This window comes from Rhinatrema bivittatum, chromosome 4, assembly GCF_901001135.1.
Source record: "Rhinatrema bivittatum chromosome 4, aRhiBiv1.1, whole genome shotgun sequence".
Lineage (NCBI taxonomy): Eukaryota > Metazoa > Chordata > Amphibia > Gymnophiona > Rhinatrematidae > Rhinatrema > Rhinatrema bivittatum.
In genome coordinates, this window is record NC_042618.1 from 211,161,361 (window position 1) to 211,177,376 (window position 16,016).

Consider the following 16,016-nt stretch of genomic DNA (forward strand, 5'->3'; position numbering starts at 1 on the left):
TAGTGGGTAGAGGATAGAAATGAAGAAACTAGGTAACCTGTGTAAACTTTTAGATGCAGCACTTCTGCATGGAGTGGCAGATGCTACTCTTAACAGAGGGCATGGGGGATAACCTACTCGAGGGCATGGGGATAACCTAATGGAGAAAATATTGTTATGGCCTCAGAAAAGTGTTTTGAGCATGCATGAGGGGGAAGCCGTAATTCTTCTACGTTGACTACAAACCCATGCCAAATCGCCCATTTACCCAAATACAGACTTTTTTTTTATTCTCTGGGGGAAGGAGTGGCCTGTGGATCAAGCAAATGGGCTAAGAAACAGGGAAGCTAGCATTCAAATCCCACTTGCCCCACTGACACTCCTCGTGACCTTAGGCAAGTCGCTTCGTCTCCTGTTGCCTCGGATATCTACTTTAGATTGTAAGCTGTTTGGGGCAGGGACTTATTGTATCTGAATAATAAAAATGCTGTAAGTTCTCTTGAGCTTTATTTGGACAGGTGATCTAAAAATCCAAAATATATTTATTTCTGTTCAAAACTGATGCAAATGCTGGATGAAGGGCTGCTATCACTGTACCCCCTCCCATTGCTTCCCATAGAAGGGATTTTTTTTAAAGTTTTTTTTTTTTTAATTTTTGCCTGCAGACAATTCAAACTGCAATAAACCTCCTCCTTTTACATTTAAAAATATTTATAAGAAGCTCTCCCTATTTAGCAGTGCCTATGATTTTCCATTAAATTTTATAATCTGACCCTTTAGTAATTGTTTACATTTTTTTGTTGTAATTTTTTTTTTGTTTGTAATATTTGTTCATTTTATTTTTATTCACCCAGAGAAAAGGGTGTGTCCAAACACTCAAGTTTCTCTTCAACGCATAAAGTAATTTTATTAATGTATAAATATCAAAATAATTAGGTGGTCTTATCTGTGAAACTTATTCACAACTAAAGTAGCAACACTGTCGGTCCCCCTGACATGGGCCGTGTTTCGCAGTGCTGCATTGGGTGGGACAGAATGATCTTCAAAGCAACAATACACAGAATCTTCAGGCAGGGGCATATCGTGTTCAAGACTGCTTATTGCTTACGAGTTTGCATTTTTCGTTTATCTTTTCTATTTTTTAATTACCCTGAGAGCCTTTTTGGCATTATGACATGCAAAAAAAGTTTGAAATAAGTATTAAATAACCATATCTTTGTCAGAAAGGAAAATTTAAGCAGCTGGGAAGCATCAAAGAAAACACATTCATCTGCTTTGTAGTGAACTAAAGGGAATTTTAGGGAAAATATGACTCCGTTATCCTCTACTTTTGGTTGTTGGAGGAAAGCTTTTCTCCTAAATTGGCTAACACTAGTTGCTTCAGAAAAATTCTAGTTATACTCTCAGGAAAAGAAACACTTACAAATTTCGTCCTCTTGGAATTGCCTCTATGATGTCTAGTTTTTGAACAAATATGTTTACTTCTTATCTGTGAGTTGTGTAATTAGAATGTATGTTCAAAACTTTAATATTTCATTTTGCAAAGTTGATTCTTACTTTGTAATAGTTTTTAAAAACTAATAAATAAAAAAAAAGCATTTTGATTCTTAAAATGTAACACCTAAGTCCTTGCCTTATTCAAAGCTAAAGGAGACCCCGCAGGGTAGCATATGTAGGGATCTCATCCTGGGATGCCTCTCTAAAGGCCAATATGTCCAGGCTTTTCGGTGTTAACTATAGTTAAACATCACTCTTTCCACATTGACTTCCTTTCTGGATGTCGGGGATATAGTTTGAATGCCCATGGGGTGGATTCCCTTGATATCTTCAACATCTCCCGCATGTATGTTTATGTTCAACAGTTCCTGTGGGGAGAGAAGCCTGGTCTTACGAAATGTCAACAGCCTCAGATTCCTAGCTTGTCAAAACTTCTCCGTAGGCTTCATCTTGTGTAGCCACAGTATCTTTGATGAAAGCCAAATTGGAGGCTTACAAACGAAAGATCTAATCTCCCATACTAGCCACCTTCCTCTGAAGATCTCCCAACCTAGCTCCTTGATCCTTAACCTTGGATGTAGCTTCACTGGAAAATCTACACAACTGAGAAACTGTCCAATAAAGTACTCTTGGTTCTTGCCACCACTTGCCATATGTCCCCTAAGGTGGTTACTCTGTTAGCCACAGCACTGGTTGCAGTAACAAGGGGGCCATTGCTACCAGCAATGGACCTCTCTGGAAAGAGGTACAGAATTTTGCCCTTTGTGCTCAGCTGTACTCGCTCCTTGGAGACTGGGTACCAATATCAGTGGACCTCCCTGGGTGGAGAAGTTTCCCTGTCTATTTTGCTATTCTCCCCTGTGTGAGAGTCCATCGCAGCAGCCAAAAGAGAGACAGGTTGATCGATGGGAAGGGGAGATCTGCCACTGGAACTCTGGAATCTGGTGACTGAGAGAAAATGCTGTTTGCAAGAGCTCTGTGACCTGGGATTGCCATCTGTTTTCTGTGGAATCCTCTTACTTAGCAATTCTGCTTGCCTTTCTTCATCGCTGTTGCAATCTGGAGGAGCTTCCACCATCTATTTGGGGTCCAATACTAGGGATTATCGGGAAAGGAATGGAGAATAAAACGAAGTGTGTCAATGCCTCTGTATCTCTCCATGATGTGACCTCATCTTGAGTATTGTGTGCATTTCTGGTCGCCATATCTCAAAAAAGATATATAGCAGAAAAGGCACAGAGAAGGGAGACCAAAATGATAAAGGGAATGCAACAATTCCTCTGAGGAAAGACTAAATAGGTTAGTAACATAGTAATAGCTGCAGAAAAAGACCAAAATGGTCCATCTACTCTGCCCAGCAAACTTCCTAAGGTAGTAACTGCCGCTCCGTGCAGGTTACCCCCATGTTTCTCTTAAGAGTAGTAACCCGCTCTGTGCCGGTTTAGCTTTTTTATTTATTCCCATCCCTCTAGCCTTTTAGGGATCCACAGTGTTTATCCCATGCTCCTTTGAAATCCTTCACAGTTTTAGTCTTCTCTTCCTCCGGAAGGGCATTCCAGCGTGGAGAAGAGACTGCTGAGGGGAGATATGATAGAGGTTTATAAAATTATGAGTGGCGTGGATTGAGTAAATCCAGATTTGGTTGTTTTTTGGGTTATTTTTCCAAAAAGTACAAAGACTAGGGGACATTCAATGAAGTTACTAGGTGATACATTTAAGACAGGAGAAAATTTTATTTTTTTTACTCAATGCATAAACTCTGGAATTGTTGATGGATGATGTGGTAAAAACATCCTCATACCACATACACCCCATATTACACTCAGCCTTATATCCCTTCCCTCCCCCCACATATACTAAACACACTTCACCACACCCACACATCTATGCCAGGAAACATGCTTTTACCTATTTGACTTATTTGTAATTTTTTTTTTTTACACACTTTGCCTTGTTTTTCACTATCTTCCCTTCTCCTATCGAGACTTCCTCATTCCCGCTCCCTCCATGAATCCTCCATTTCAATTATGCATGTTCATGTTCCCACACACCTAGCAATTATCCCGTCTCACTACACTAAGCCCCTCCCTTTTATATGCTCCACAGCCAGTCCTCCGTCATCTATTTCACCCCAATCCCATCCACTCTCACAACCAATCACATTTATCAACAGCTTTTCCATAAAAACTGCTAAAGTGAGGTACAATGAATAAAGCATTACAATAACAAAAACGTTAAATCAAATGGCATCAAAATTGGTGCTAGTAAAGACTGAACTAAAAATAGTGAAATGGGCAAATACTTTTTATAGATCACAAATGTATTAATAAAAACAAAAAAAAAACCTAGCAAATACAGTTCTACACCATCCCAGGCTCAACCCTATCCACACTTATCCTATCTGATTCACACCCCAAAGCTCAAAGCCTCATTCTCGCCCTCTCCCCAAACTCACCCCTTCCAGGCTCATCATCTCTCTCTCTCTCTCTCCCACCATTACAGGCTCAGCCCCTGCCAGACTCAACCCCCTAGCTCACCCCTCGTCATGATTCACCCCCTTTCAGAGCTCCCAGGAAGACCTTGCCCATTTTAAACCACTTATCCATTCTCTCTCCTGGTGCTCTCTCATATACACCCTAGGCTTGCATTTTTTTCTCTCGCTCTCCTACAGACAACTCATCCATTCTCATCTTCCACAGAAATCCCCCCCCCAAAAAAAGTTTATCCTCTCTCTTTCTTTCATCCCTCCTTTCCAGGTTGTCCTCCCCAAGATTCATCCGCTGTCTCTTCCTCACCCTATTTCAGCCTCCCCCTTCCTGCCAGTCCCTCATTCAAAGCGTTCTCGATCTGTCGAACAATCAGAATTGACAGGAGGAGGAGAAAGGGGGGCCTGGACCATGTCCTGCTCTTCCTTAGCTGCTGCTAATGGCAGCTGCATTGTGACCACTGGAGGATGGGAGAGAGAAAACAGCCTGGCTGGTGGCAGTGATTGGCCTCTGCTTCAGCTGGCAGGAAATGCCAGGGAGGGAAGCAGAGGTGGCAAACAGCGATTTCACTGACCTGGTGCCCGCTCTCTCTGTTAGCGGCAGGCATTAGACTAGCGGGCCAGCAATGCACTGTCTCTACTCAGCCAGCACGTGCGCTGAACAGAAAGTGCAGGCTTGCTCTGTAGGCACATAGCATTGACTGTGATGCCGTTTTTTTGTTTTGTGTTTTGTTTTTTTTTTGCCATGTGGATTTGCTCGCAAACCCTGTCTGGGAATCGCTGACCTAAACTCATTACAATCAGTCATTTGGTAGCCTTGGTTCAGTTTTGATTGTATAAGTGTCACTTATCAAACCACCATTGCCATTTTCGCAACCTGAAACACTTTCCAGTCTTAGCTGAGAGATCAGTTCCCTCGTTTTCCTGATCTCTCTCCCCCCCCCCCCCCCCACCTTGCCAAAATTTCCCCATTCCCCCTCCAAGCTCTTCAGCATTCTTCCTCCTCTAGAATCTCTTCTTCCCCCCCCCCCCCCCCTCTTCACCCCATCTTTCCTGCATTGGTCCAGATACACGAATGTTTTCCAGCTGTTATGTTGTTCCCACCCCCATAGAGTGATTAGACATACTACAGACACAAAACATATTAGCTTGGTACATGTTTCCTTGGCGCTGTATTCTGTGCCCGTGGTCCTGGGGTATATGTGAGATGCATGTGTCTGCTTTCTTTAGCTGTGGTGGATAATGCTCTGTCTGCTAGCATCTGTAGCCTCTCTACAATGATAATATGGTCTTTGATTTGTAGGGTGTTTCTGAGGGAGCAGCCCAAATCTTTCTTCACTTCCTGACAGGATGGACTGTGTCTACAGGTGAGTCATTTTGGAATTTGCCCAGAAGCCTGGAAAAGGCTCCTTCCTTATCTACAGGAACCCAGCACACAGACTACCATTAGCAAGTATTGGGTTACTATTCGGGCTGGATATTATCTTGGCTGTAAGTTTCATATTTACTATAGCTTTTCTTGCTACAGGCTCTAACAATCAGCAGCATGACGAGGAAGGGGGTGGTTTCCATGACTTTTTCTCCCACATGCCTCTTTGAGGCTGAGAGAGAGCACCACAGATACAATTAAACCGGCAGGGTAACAGACCTCCTAGGCTCACCCCATTTCAGTCCCGCCTGTACCATTCCTCGTGTGGCCTCTCTAAGGCACTCAACCTCCCTGTACTCAGATTTTGAACGTGAGCGCCCTAGTCCTTGGAAACTTGAAGTTTTATCTTGTATATTTGCAGTACAAGATAAACAATGGGGGTAGCACTGGGTTATGAAAATTACTGTCTGGCCATTATAAACTGCACAGCAGCTGCCTGTTGCATGTGTCAGTAATGAGGGATATGGTTGGTATATGGAACTTCAAGAATTTAAGTCCTTTAATGCTTGGGAATGAAAGAGAAACCAGAGAGGAAAAGGAGATGTTGATGATTTTGTTGTGGATGCTTTAAACTGTCAGCCTCTTGCAGTATGATGATGTGTTTTGTTTTGTTTTTTTTAAACCCTCTTCTGTAGCTGCTGTACAATGCTAGAAGATCCTGGGTCGATACCAGAGCCCTTTCAAGTTGAGGACAGGAAGTAACCTCACAGAGCCAGTAATTCTGAACGGACATTTTCACAGTATGAGGCTGCCCCTCTTTCCATGGTTGGCCCTATATCTGGCACCAGTTGGAGCAATTACTAGTGCTTGGCAGTGTCCTGCCATCCCCTGGAGCGGCACACTGGACTCTTCCATGGAATACAGGCTGCCCACTTTCACAGCAGACAGTCCTATACAGGGCATTATAACGCATGAAGATTCTGTAGGCACTGTCTTTGTAGCTGTGCGGAACAAGCTGCACGTGTTGAGCCAGGATCTGGAAAGCAAGCAGACCGTGGTGACGGGGCCCGTGGGCACTGCTGAATGCCAAATCTGTTCTTCATGCCATTTTGGTGACATGCCCCTAGTGATGCCTGAAGACACGGACAACAAAGTTCTGGTGCTAGACCCAGAGGTGTCACAGCTGTACAGCTGCGGGAGCTCCCAGCACGGGGTGTGCTATTTGCACCGACTGGCTCCGGAGCTGGAAGAGGTGATCTCTGAATCTCTGTGCCTGACCACAAGCCAGCAGAACAGTGCCACTGACTGCACAGACTGTGTTGCTAGTCCTTTAGGAACCATGGTCACAGTAAGGGGGAGTCCCCATGAATCATACTTCTATGTGGCTTCCACCATCAACAGCAGCATTGGCCAGAGCTACAACCCGAAATCACTGTCTATCCGCAAGCTCAAGGATAGTGAGGATGGCTTCTTATCTGGTTTCCACAGCCTGACAGTATTTCCTCAGTACCAGGACTCTTATCCTATCCATTATGTCTACACCTTTAGTGACCAGGGCTATGTGTACTTTCTCACTGTTCAGAAAGAATCAGTCTCTGCTAAATCTTACCACTCCAGGATAGCAAGGCTGAGCGGGGAGGAGGAGGAGATGCGCAAATATCGAGAGCTGGCGTTGGAGTGCCGCTTTGAGCCCAAACGAAGGAGACGTAGGCGTCAAGCGGCAGAGTACAAGGATAAAATTTTCAATGTTCTTCAAGCAGCGCATGTAGCAAAGGCAGGCGCGCTGCTGGCACAAGAGATTAACATTAACACCACCGACCTAGTTTTGTTTGGGGTCTTTGCCATCAGCGAGGTAGACAGTGCCAAGCCGGGGAAGACGTCTGCATTGTGTGCCTTCCCGTTGCAGAAGATCAACGAAGCCATCGATCGTGGGATGGATGACTGCTGCAGTAATCAGTACGTGGGGCGCCTCCATCGAGGGCTGCCCTTCTACCAGGCCAGAGACATCTGTCCACACAACGTAAGTTGCTTACCATCCACAGGGCCAGCCGGAAAGCTATGTCTAGAAACCATTCTAAAATCCAGGTCTAGAGGGTCTCTGCATTGGCATTGAATTTGCATAAAAGGTCTAAATGGTTAAACATTTAGGGCTTTGAAATCTTTGGTTTTGAGCTGAGAAAACATAAATATTTTCCAGGGGGTGAGAGAGAGAGATACCGTGCGTTTTATTGTGAGCAAAATGACCAGCTTCTCGTTCCACACTCTATATTCAGAATTAACGATCATCCTGTACCCATCCCCCCTCCTCATTCCTCACATCCATATCTTCTGTCTCTCAGATGATGTGTGTGTGCAGGAGGCAGGTTCAGCTCTGTAGAGGCAGTTAAAGGGAGCACAGACTGGGAGAGCGCGTGCCATGAGGTTGGTGCTGCGTACAGAAGGGAAATCTGCCCCGGGCCATGAGGTCAGATTTGCTGGCAGTGGTAAGAGCAGTTTTCTGTCAGGCATGATTTCTGGGCTGTGAACCTTCTTGTCTGTCCCGCAGTCTGTTTCCCCTGTACCTCCTCCAGCTCACAGAGTGCTGCAGGGCAGAGGGACAGGAATTTGTTAAAATGCTCCATGAATTTCTGCACTTGAGAACTTTTTTGGGTTGGGCTACAAGGAAAAGAAGGGTCTTGCAGTTCCTCTCAGCATTCTCTTTGATCCTTCCTTTCCAGTGCTTTCAGTTAAGCAATAATGAAAAGCCCCATCTATATCTAGACCCAGTTTATTATCTAGCTCAGTGGTTCTCTGCCCAGTCCTCAGGACACACTTAGCCAGTCAGGTTTTCAGGATCTCCACAATGAATATGTATGAGAGAGATTTGCATATAAGCAATGGAGGCAGTGCATGCAGATCTGTCTCATGAATATTCATTGTGGAGATCCTGGAAACTTGATTGGCTAGGTCTGTCCTGAGGTCAGGATTCTCAACCCGGTCCTGATTTAGCCAGTTTAGACTCAACAGGCAGTCCTGATGGACTTTCAGAAGTGAGATGTGCCAAAGGTTAACTGGGGACACTCGACCAGAAAACCGCAAGAGTTAAAAACCATGCAGTAAAACTGAGGCCTCTAGAGGTTTAAAAACAAATATCCAACATCACATGCAGTGAAAAACCCATCTGAATTTGCATATTGGAAGTACTTTGAATTTTTTCCCAGTCTGGCAGTTTTTGTTGCAGCTTGTAGGTTTGTGGGAGCCCCTGAGGTATTACATAGGGGATTGTCTTCGATGTACAGTCACAGTGGGTAGCATGCAGAAACAAGATCTGTCCAGGTAGCACAGGCTTCAGCTGGCTTCTGGATTAGAACGGAGTGCGTCATCGGCAGTGCAGGGCATTCTCTCTGAAGGAGAGGTATTTTTAGTCTAAATCACCCAACTGCTCTCCAGGGATTACAGATTAGTGGGCAGTTTTCAGACATTTTAAACATGGGTACATATGTATTGGGCAATTTAATGTGGGCACGTGCATATGGATGCACACAGGGATTAATAATCTCAACTACAGGTACGCAATGCTGGGTTCTGTTTTAGGGGTCAGCACCCTGGAAAAGGATCTTGGAATCATTGTGGACAACAAATTTAAAATTCGTGTGTGGTGATGGTTTGAAAAAAAGCAAATAGGAATTATTTGGAAAATTAATGGAGAATAATTTTGTAGAATATAATGTCTGTATTGATCCATGGCATGATTTTGAATTTATATGCTAGGAAGCCATTTCAAGGCGACTTAAAGTATGATTCTCAGTAAAATACAATACAAAACAATTTGAGACAGAGGCACATAGAAAGCCAGCCAAAATGGACAAAGTCTGAAGTAGGCCTGAGCACTCAGTCTAGACTATATATGCCTGTTTAAACAGATAGGCCATTTAAAGCCTTTTGGAACTGATTAGTGCTACATATTGTTCTGATGCCGTCAGGTAAGGAGTTCCAAAGAATTGGACTGGCTAAAGAAGAAGGCTCGGTCTCTTAACTCCAGTCTTGCCATGTTGGTTGGGGGGGGGGGGGGATCTCATGCGAGCATTTTCCCCTCCTGAGCGTCGGGATCGTGCAGGCCTGTAAATCCCGGGTACAGAGCTGGCCTAGCATTTGGTATCCATTATGCAGCGTCCTGTGGATTAGGTGGCGAGGCCGCACGCTGAGTACCGTGCGCGGTTCTGGTCGCCACCATCTGAAAGAAAAGATATGGTGGAACTAGAAAAGAGACGGGGGGGCGGGGTGCGACCGAATGATAAAAGGGGATGGAAAGACTAAAGGGGTTAGGTCTCGTCATCCTGGAGAAAAGTAAAATCATGAGTGGGATGGGTGCATAAAGGGTTAACAGCCGCTCCTTCAGTTGGTACTGAGGCTAGGAGACACTCCATGAAGCTAATAAGCAGCCCCTTTGGAAGAAATTGGAGAAAGAGAAGTGTGTTGGTTTTTTTTGTTTGTTTTTTTTTCCAACCAGCAGGCAAACCCGTGGAATTTGTTGGCAGAAGATGTGTTGAAGGCAGTTAGCATGGATGGGTTCAAAAGGGGTTTATCCCAGGTGAAGAGTTGGCTTTATGCTCTGGGATCCTGCTGGGTAGTTGTGACCTGAATTGGCCACTGTCAGGTTGCTGGGCTCGATGGACCTTTTGGTCTGCCTCACTATGGCATTTTTAGCCACATAAAAATGGCTTTTGAGAAATTCCTCTTCCCCCCCCCCCTTTCCCCCATCAATGCAGGTAAAAGTGCTTTTACCGGGGGAGGGAAGGTACACGTGGGGGGATTCAGGTAATTTAGCACACACTTTGCGCCTGTTTCAAAGCCTGCTGCACTCTGGGAGGACTCTTCTGCTGGTGGTTGTGCTGCGCAGTCCAGAATTATCATTAATGAATGCTCTAAAAATTAAAGACTAGGGGAGAGGGGGGGGGGGGGGGAAGGTTCCCAGGCTTTATGCTTGCTCAAAAGTTCCCCCTGAACCACTAGCACTCTCTCGAGCCTTCAGTGACCGCTGCTGAAACTTAGACTGATGGAGGCAAGGAGCAGTTCTTCTGAACGTGCTTTCTCTGGTGTAGGTTTGTGCACCTGTACAGGTGGGGTTTTTTTTTTTGTTTTGTTTTTGTTTTCTGATGGTTTAGTAGGGACCTTTGCCAGGCAATTTTGGGTTGTGCTGGTTGGCAATCAGATGTTTCATGGAGAGTTATCTCTAGGGCTGCCAACTCGGGCCCTCCAGAAACCCGGTCACGCCTTTTCCTTCCCCCCCCTCCCCCCTCCCCCTGACCTTGGCGCCCCTCTCGCACAGTATGCCCCAGGCCCTGATGCATTTGCAGTCCTGGGTTCCTAACCTCCTCCACAGACTTCCTGTCTGACATGTAAGCCTGCCCAATGGCTTTACTGGAGGAAGGGACACTGATGGCGCTGTCATTCCCTGCGGCAGTGGCCGGTTCTGAGTGCTCTCTACACCACTGGTGGCACTGGCCTTGCTTCCTCCTGTGCAGCAACTCCCAGCACAATAGGCGGACGAGTGCACACACAGGCACAGAGCTGACAGATGGACTTAAGCCCGCAGCAGGCCGTATTAGCTGGCTTTCGTGATGCTGATTTTTTTTTTTTTTTTTTTGAGCTTGTGCCGACCCAGTCAGCTTGGCTACTTTAAAAACCAGTCAAGCCGTCTGAATACCAACCAGATGATCACTCTAATTACCTCCAGGCCTCACCCTGAAATGCCAGACTCCACCCTTTGCTAGTTCATGATTAACAAGCCTCACTTTCATTACAGATAAGCGAAAGGCACACTGACTTTGATAATCTGCCCTGAGCCGAGTTTTCTCTTTAGAACAGGGATTTATCGCCATTCAATCTGTATTCTGTTTCTCAATAGCGCAAGGTATTCAGGACGTGCCCCCTACCCCAGCCTCTCCACCCAAATACATTTTTAAGTGTTGAAAAGTAGGGCCACAGCTTCATTACAATGTTTACTTGAGTAGAGACGCCAAAGGCAGGTTCTTCCAGTGAGTGTGTGTGAGTGTATAAATCTGACCTCTCCTGGACTGTCTGTGGGCTCCTTTCTGTAACCAAGGGAGGAGGAGGCAGATGGTGTTTTCCCTGTCAAGGGACCAGTTAGAGACTGCTAGGCTCAACAGTTTGAGGAATATATCACTGACTTCCCAGCTCTCCCAGTCTCCTGCTGTCTTGGTTTCCTGAATGTGCCTCTGTGTGGCTCCAGGCACTGCTATGGGCCTGCTCATCCTCTCCATGCGCACTTCCTGAGTGCAGCTGTTAACCAGGGCCGATGCAAGGGTATTCGGCATCCTGGGTGGTTCCACAGCTTACTTGTGCACTGAGTGTGAAAGTACTTTCTGTTGGCTGTTAAGTTTCATGGTGTGTCCTAGTAATATTTGAAAGGATAAATAACCATCCTTTATTTTCATGCTTGTATAAACGTCTGTCCTGTCCCTCCTCCATTCTCTTTTTCCAAGCTGAAAAGCTCCAGTCTGTGTACTCTCTCCTCACAGAGGGAACTGTTCCATCCCCTTTGTCATTTTAATTGCTTTCTCTTCTAGTTGCATTATGTCTTTTGAGATGGGGATAACCAGAACTGTACAATACATTCAATATATTATTATAATCTTTAACATTTACAAAAAAATCTAAAGATACAAGGTCGACAGCCTCCCCTCCCCCCCCCCCCCCCCCCGAAGACATTGTGATACATGTGTGTTTGATTATTGGTAGAGGATAGATGTTTTGTTTTTTATTGTATCACATTGTCTTGGGGGGGGGGGGGAGGGGGGTCTGTCGACCTTGTATCTTTAGATTTTTTTTGTAAATGTTAATTAAAGAATATTGAATGTTTTGCATGATTCCTTCATATTTTGAAATATTTCATTTGGAATCTGATTTGATCTGCCTTTGTTTGTTGGTACCTAATAATAACCTGAACTGCACACAATACACAAGGTATGGTTGCACCGTGGATCGATCGAGGCAATACAGTATTTTCCCTCTTATTGTCCATTTCTTTTTGGATCATTCCTAACATACTAGTGTTTTTTTGTTTTTTTAACCACTGCCACACGCTGAGCTGTTTGTTTTTATTTTTTATGAAATAAAAAACAGCAGTGGCTTTTCCTATGAATCTCTAGGATTGTTTGTGTCCTGCTAGCACACTGATTTCTTTATATTCAATTGACTGACTGACTTTAGGGGGAGGGAGGGAGGATATTGCTCTTCTTTTTTTTTTTTTTTTTTTTTTTTTTTTTTGTTCTTCAATTCTGGCATTTCCAGATGTCTCAATTTTATTTCTCAAGAGGGACAGGTTTTGTTTTGTTTTGTTTTTCTGAAAACCTGGCAAATGCCTCACTCATTATATATTTATTTAACTTTTGATTTTCAGCCATTTGATTTGGAATAACCGGAAAGTAGGTTACAATTTAAAATATAAGCACAGTAAACGCAAAACAAACTTCAGATCCTCTCTTGCCATGGGCGGGAAGAGAAGCAGGGATTTGAAAAGTGCACACAGGGCTGGACAGAGAAAGGTAGAGGTGTTTGGGGAGGACCATTGGTGAACCTAGAAGATGTGGTAGGCCTATCTGACAAATTGAAGAGTAGTAAATCACCTGGACTAGATGGTATACTACCCCCCCCCCCCCCCCCCCCCCCCCCCCCGTGTTCTGAAGGAACTAAAAAATGAAATTTCAGACCTATTAGTAAAAATTTGTAACCTATCATTAAAATCATCCATTGTACCTGAGAACTGGAGGGTGGCTAATGTAACCCCAATATTTAAAAAGGGCTCCAGGGGCGATCCGGAAAATTACAGACCAGTTAGCCTGACTTCAGTGCCAGGAAAAATAGTGGAAAGTGTTCTAAATATCAAAATCACAGAACATTATAGAAAGGCATGGTTTAATGGAACAAAGTCAGCATGGCTTTACCCAAGGCAAGTCTTGCCTCACAAATCTGCTTCACCTTTTTGAAGGAGTTAATGAACACGTGGATAAAGGTGAACCGGTAGATGTAGTGTACTTGGATTTTCAGAAGGAGTTTGACAAAGTTCCTCATGAGAGGCTTCTAGGAAAAGTGAAAAGTCATGGGATAGGTGGCAATGTCCTTTCGTGGATTACAAACTGGCTAAAAGACAGGAAACAGGAGAGTAGGATTAAATGGACAATTTTCTCAGTGGAAGGGAGTGGGCAGTGGTGCCTCAGGGATCTGTATTGGGACCCTTACTTTTCAATATATTTATAAATCATCTGGAAAGTAATATGATGAGTGAGGTAATCAAATTTGCAGATGATACAAAATTATTCAGAGTAGTTAAATCACAAGTAGATTGTGATAAATTGCATGAAGATCTTGTGAGACTGGAAAACTGGGCATCCAAATGGCAGATGAAATTTAATGTGGATAAGTGCAAGGTGATGCATATAGGGAAAAATAACCCATGCTATAATTAATTACACAATGTTAGGTTCCGTATTAGGAGTTACCACCCAAGAAAGACATCTAGGTGTCATAATGGATAACACATTGCAATCTTCGGTTCAGTGTGCTGTGGCAGTCAAAAAAGCAAACAGAATGTTGGGAATTATTAGAAAGGAAATGGTGAATAAAACGGAAAATGTCATAATGCTTCTGTATTGCTCCATGGTGAGACCGCACCTTGAATACCGTGTACAATTCTGGTTGCCGCATCTCAAAAAAGATATAGTTGTGATGGAGAAGGTACAGAGAAGAGCAACCAAAATGATAAAGGGGATGGAACAGCTCCCCTATGAGGAAAGACTAGAGGTTAGGACTTTTCAGCTTGGAGAAGAGAATGATGAGGGGGGATATGATAGAGGTGTTTAAAATCATGAGAGGTCTAGAACGGATAAATGTGGATTAGTTATTTATTCTTTCAGATAATAGAAGGACTAGGGGGCACTCCATGTGGCACATTTAAAACTAATCTGAGAGAGTTCTTTTTCACTCAACGCACAATTAAACTCTGGATTTTGTTGCCAGAGGATGTGGTTACTGCAGTTAGTGTAGCTGTGTTTAAAAAAGGATTGGATAAGTTCTTGAAGTCCATTACCTGCTATTAATTAAGGTGACTTAGAAAACAGCCACTGCTATTACTGGCAACAGTGACATGGGATAGACTTAGTTTTTGGGAACTTGCCAAGTTCTTATGGCCTGGATTGGCCACTGTTGGAGACAGGAAACTGGACTTGATGGACCCTTGGTCTGACCCCGTATGGCATGTTCTTAACAGTCTCAAAGGGCCTAGCAGTGCTATATAAATGTGTACGTTTGAGGGAATGTACTGGTGAATGGTTTTTGGCTAAATAAGTAATTCTTTCCAACATAAGGAATATTGAAATGATTTGTATAAAAGAGATCCATATCTGTCTGTTCCTCCCATCTGTTTGTAGACACAAAAGCTGTCCAAAAAAGGTAAATAAGTCACATTTTCTTCCTATAAATTTGCTTATCTTGGATCAATTTGAAATCTTGAAATACTGGGCCACTGTTTTCGGAGAACCAAGCCTCCCATGCTGCAGAATGTTGACCAGAGCCCCATTCCAAAAGCCCATCCCCTCACTCTCCCAGCACTTTGGCACAGAGCAACACAGGCAAATGGGAAAACAACCTAAAAAGCTTCCAAATCACCTCCCTGACACTTAAGCCATACCTTCACACACAGCAAATAAATAAACAAAACATATCCTCCTCCCACCCACCCAAACACACATCACACCCCCATCTCTCCCTGCTGCACAGTCAAAAGGTCTCAAATTTTTTCATTGTGAATCAACCCTGTCTTTTTCTCTCCCCCCCCCTCCCCCCCCCCCCCCCCCCCCCCACCACCAGAAATTTTTATTTTCATTCCTTTGTAATCAGGATATTAAGGCTTGAATAGATTTCAGCAATGGGGAAATAAACCGAAATGAGGCATAGCATGTATTCAATATATAATGTAAGACACAACACCCTTTCTATAAATCTCTTGGAAAGTATTCCTGAAGCTGTGCCTTTGCACGCTTTCCCCTCTTTCATTCCAATTTTTATGCTTTACGATATAGAGAATATTGGAAAGAATTATAAAAAAGGGATCATTTTCAGCCTGTCTATAGGCATGGTAACTCTCCAGGAAAAAAGGGAAGGAAATTCACCAAACTTCTCATGCAGGTAGAAAATATAAATATCTCAGAGTTTGTAAATCAGAAACATTGGGTTAGTAAATTCACAGAACCGAGCTTCCAAAAAGAAATCCCCATTGCTTTCTGTGTGTGGGGTGGGGGGCAGAAAATCACCGTTTATTTTCTCTAGGAAAAGCTCCCATTACCACCTTTGGGATTATAGAACATAGAAATGATGGCAGAAGAAGATCAATAGGCCCATCCAGTCTATCCAGCAAGCTTTCACACTTATTTTCTCATTCTTATCTGTTACTACAACCACTGAGTTCAGGGCCCTTATTGGTAGTTTTTTTATTCTAGTTTCCTTCCACCCCTGCCATTGATGCAGAGAGCAGTGTTGAAGCTGTATCAAAGTGAAGTATAAGGCTTAATGTTTGAGGGCAGTAACCGTCTTATCGAGCAAGTTACCCCGATAATGTATACTCCTACTGCTCAGATCAATGTCTTGTTAGATGTTGGCTGGATGTAAATCCTATTTCTTCATTCCCCC

The 16,016-nt window shown here is 43.9% G+C and overlaps 1 protein-coding gene across 7 annotated transcripts in view; it reads left to right on the forward strand.

Annotated features, from left to right (window-relative positions):
* MST1R (macrophage stimulating 1 receptor) overlaps window positions 1–16,016 on the forward strand; it is a 199,925-nt gene that overhangs the window by 8,287 nt on the left and 175,622 nt on the right. For all 7 annotated transcript variants that reach the window (XM_029599650.1, XM_029599653.1, XM_029599654.1 and 4 more), the window contains 2 exons: window positions 5,265–5,328; window positions 6,026–7,350. In XM_029599650.1, the coding sequence (XP_029455510.1) occupies window positions 6,133–7,350 (1,218 nt within the window). In that variant the 5' untranslated portion in view covers window positions 5,265–5,328; window positions 6,026–6,132. The remainder of the gene's footprint in view (window positions 1–5,264; window positions 5,329–6,025; window positions 7,351–16,016) is intronic.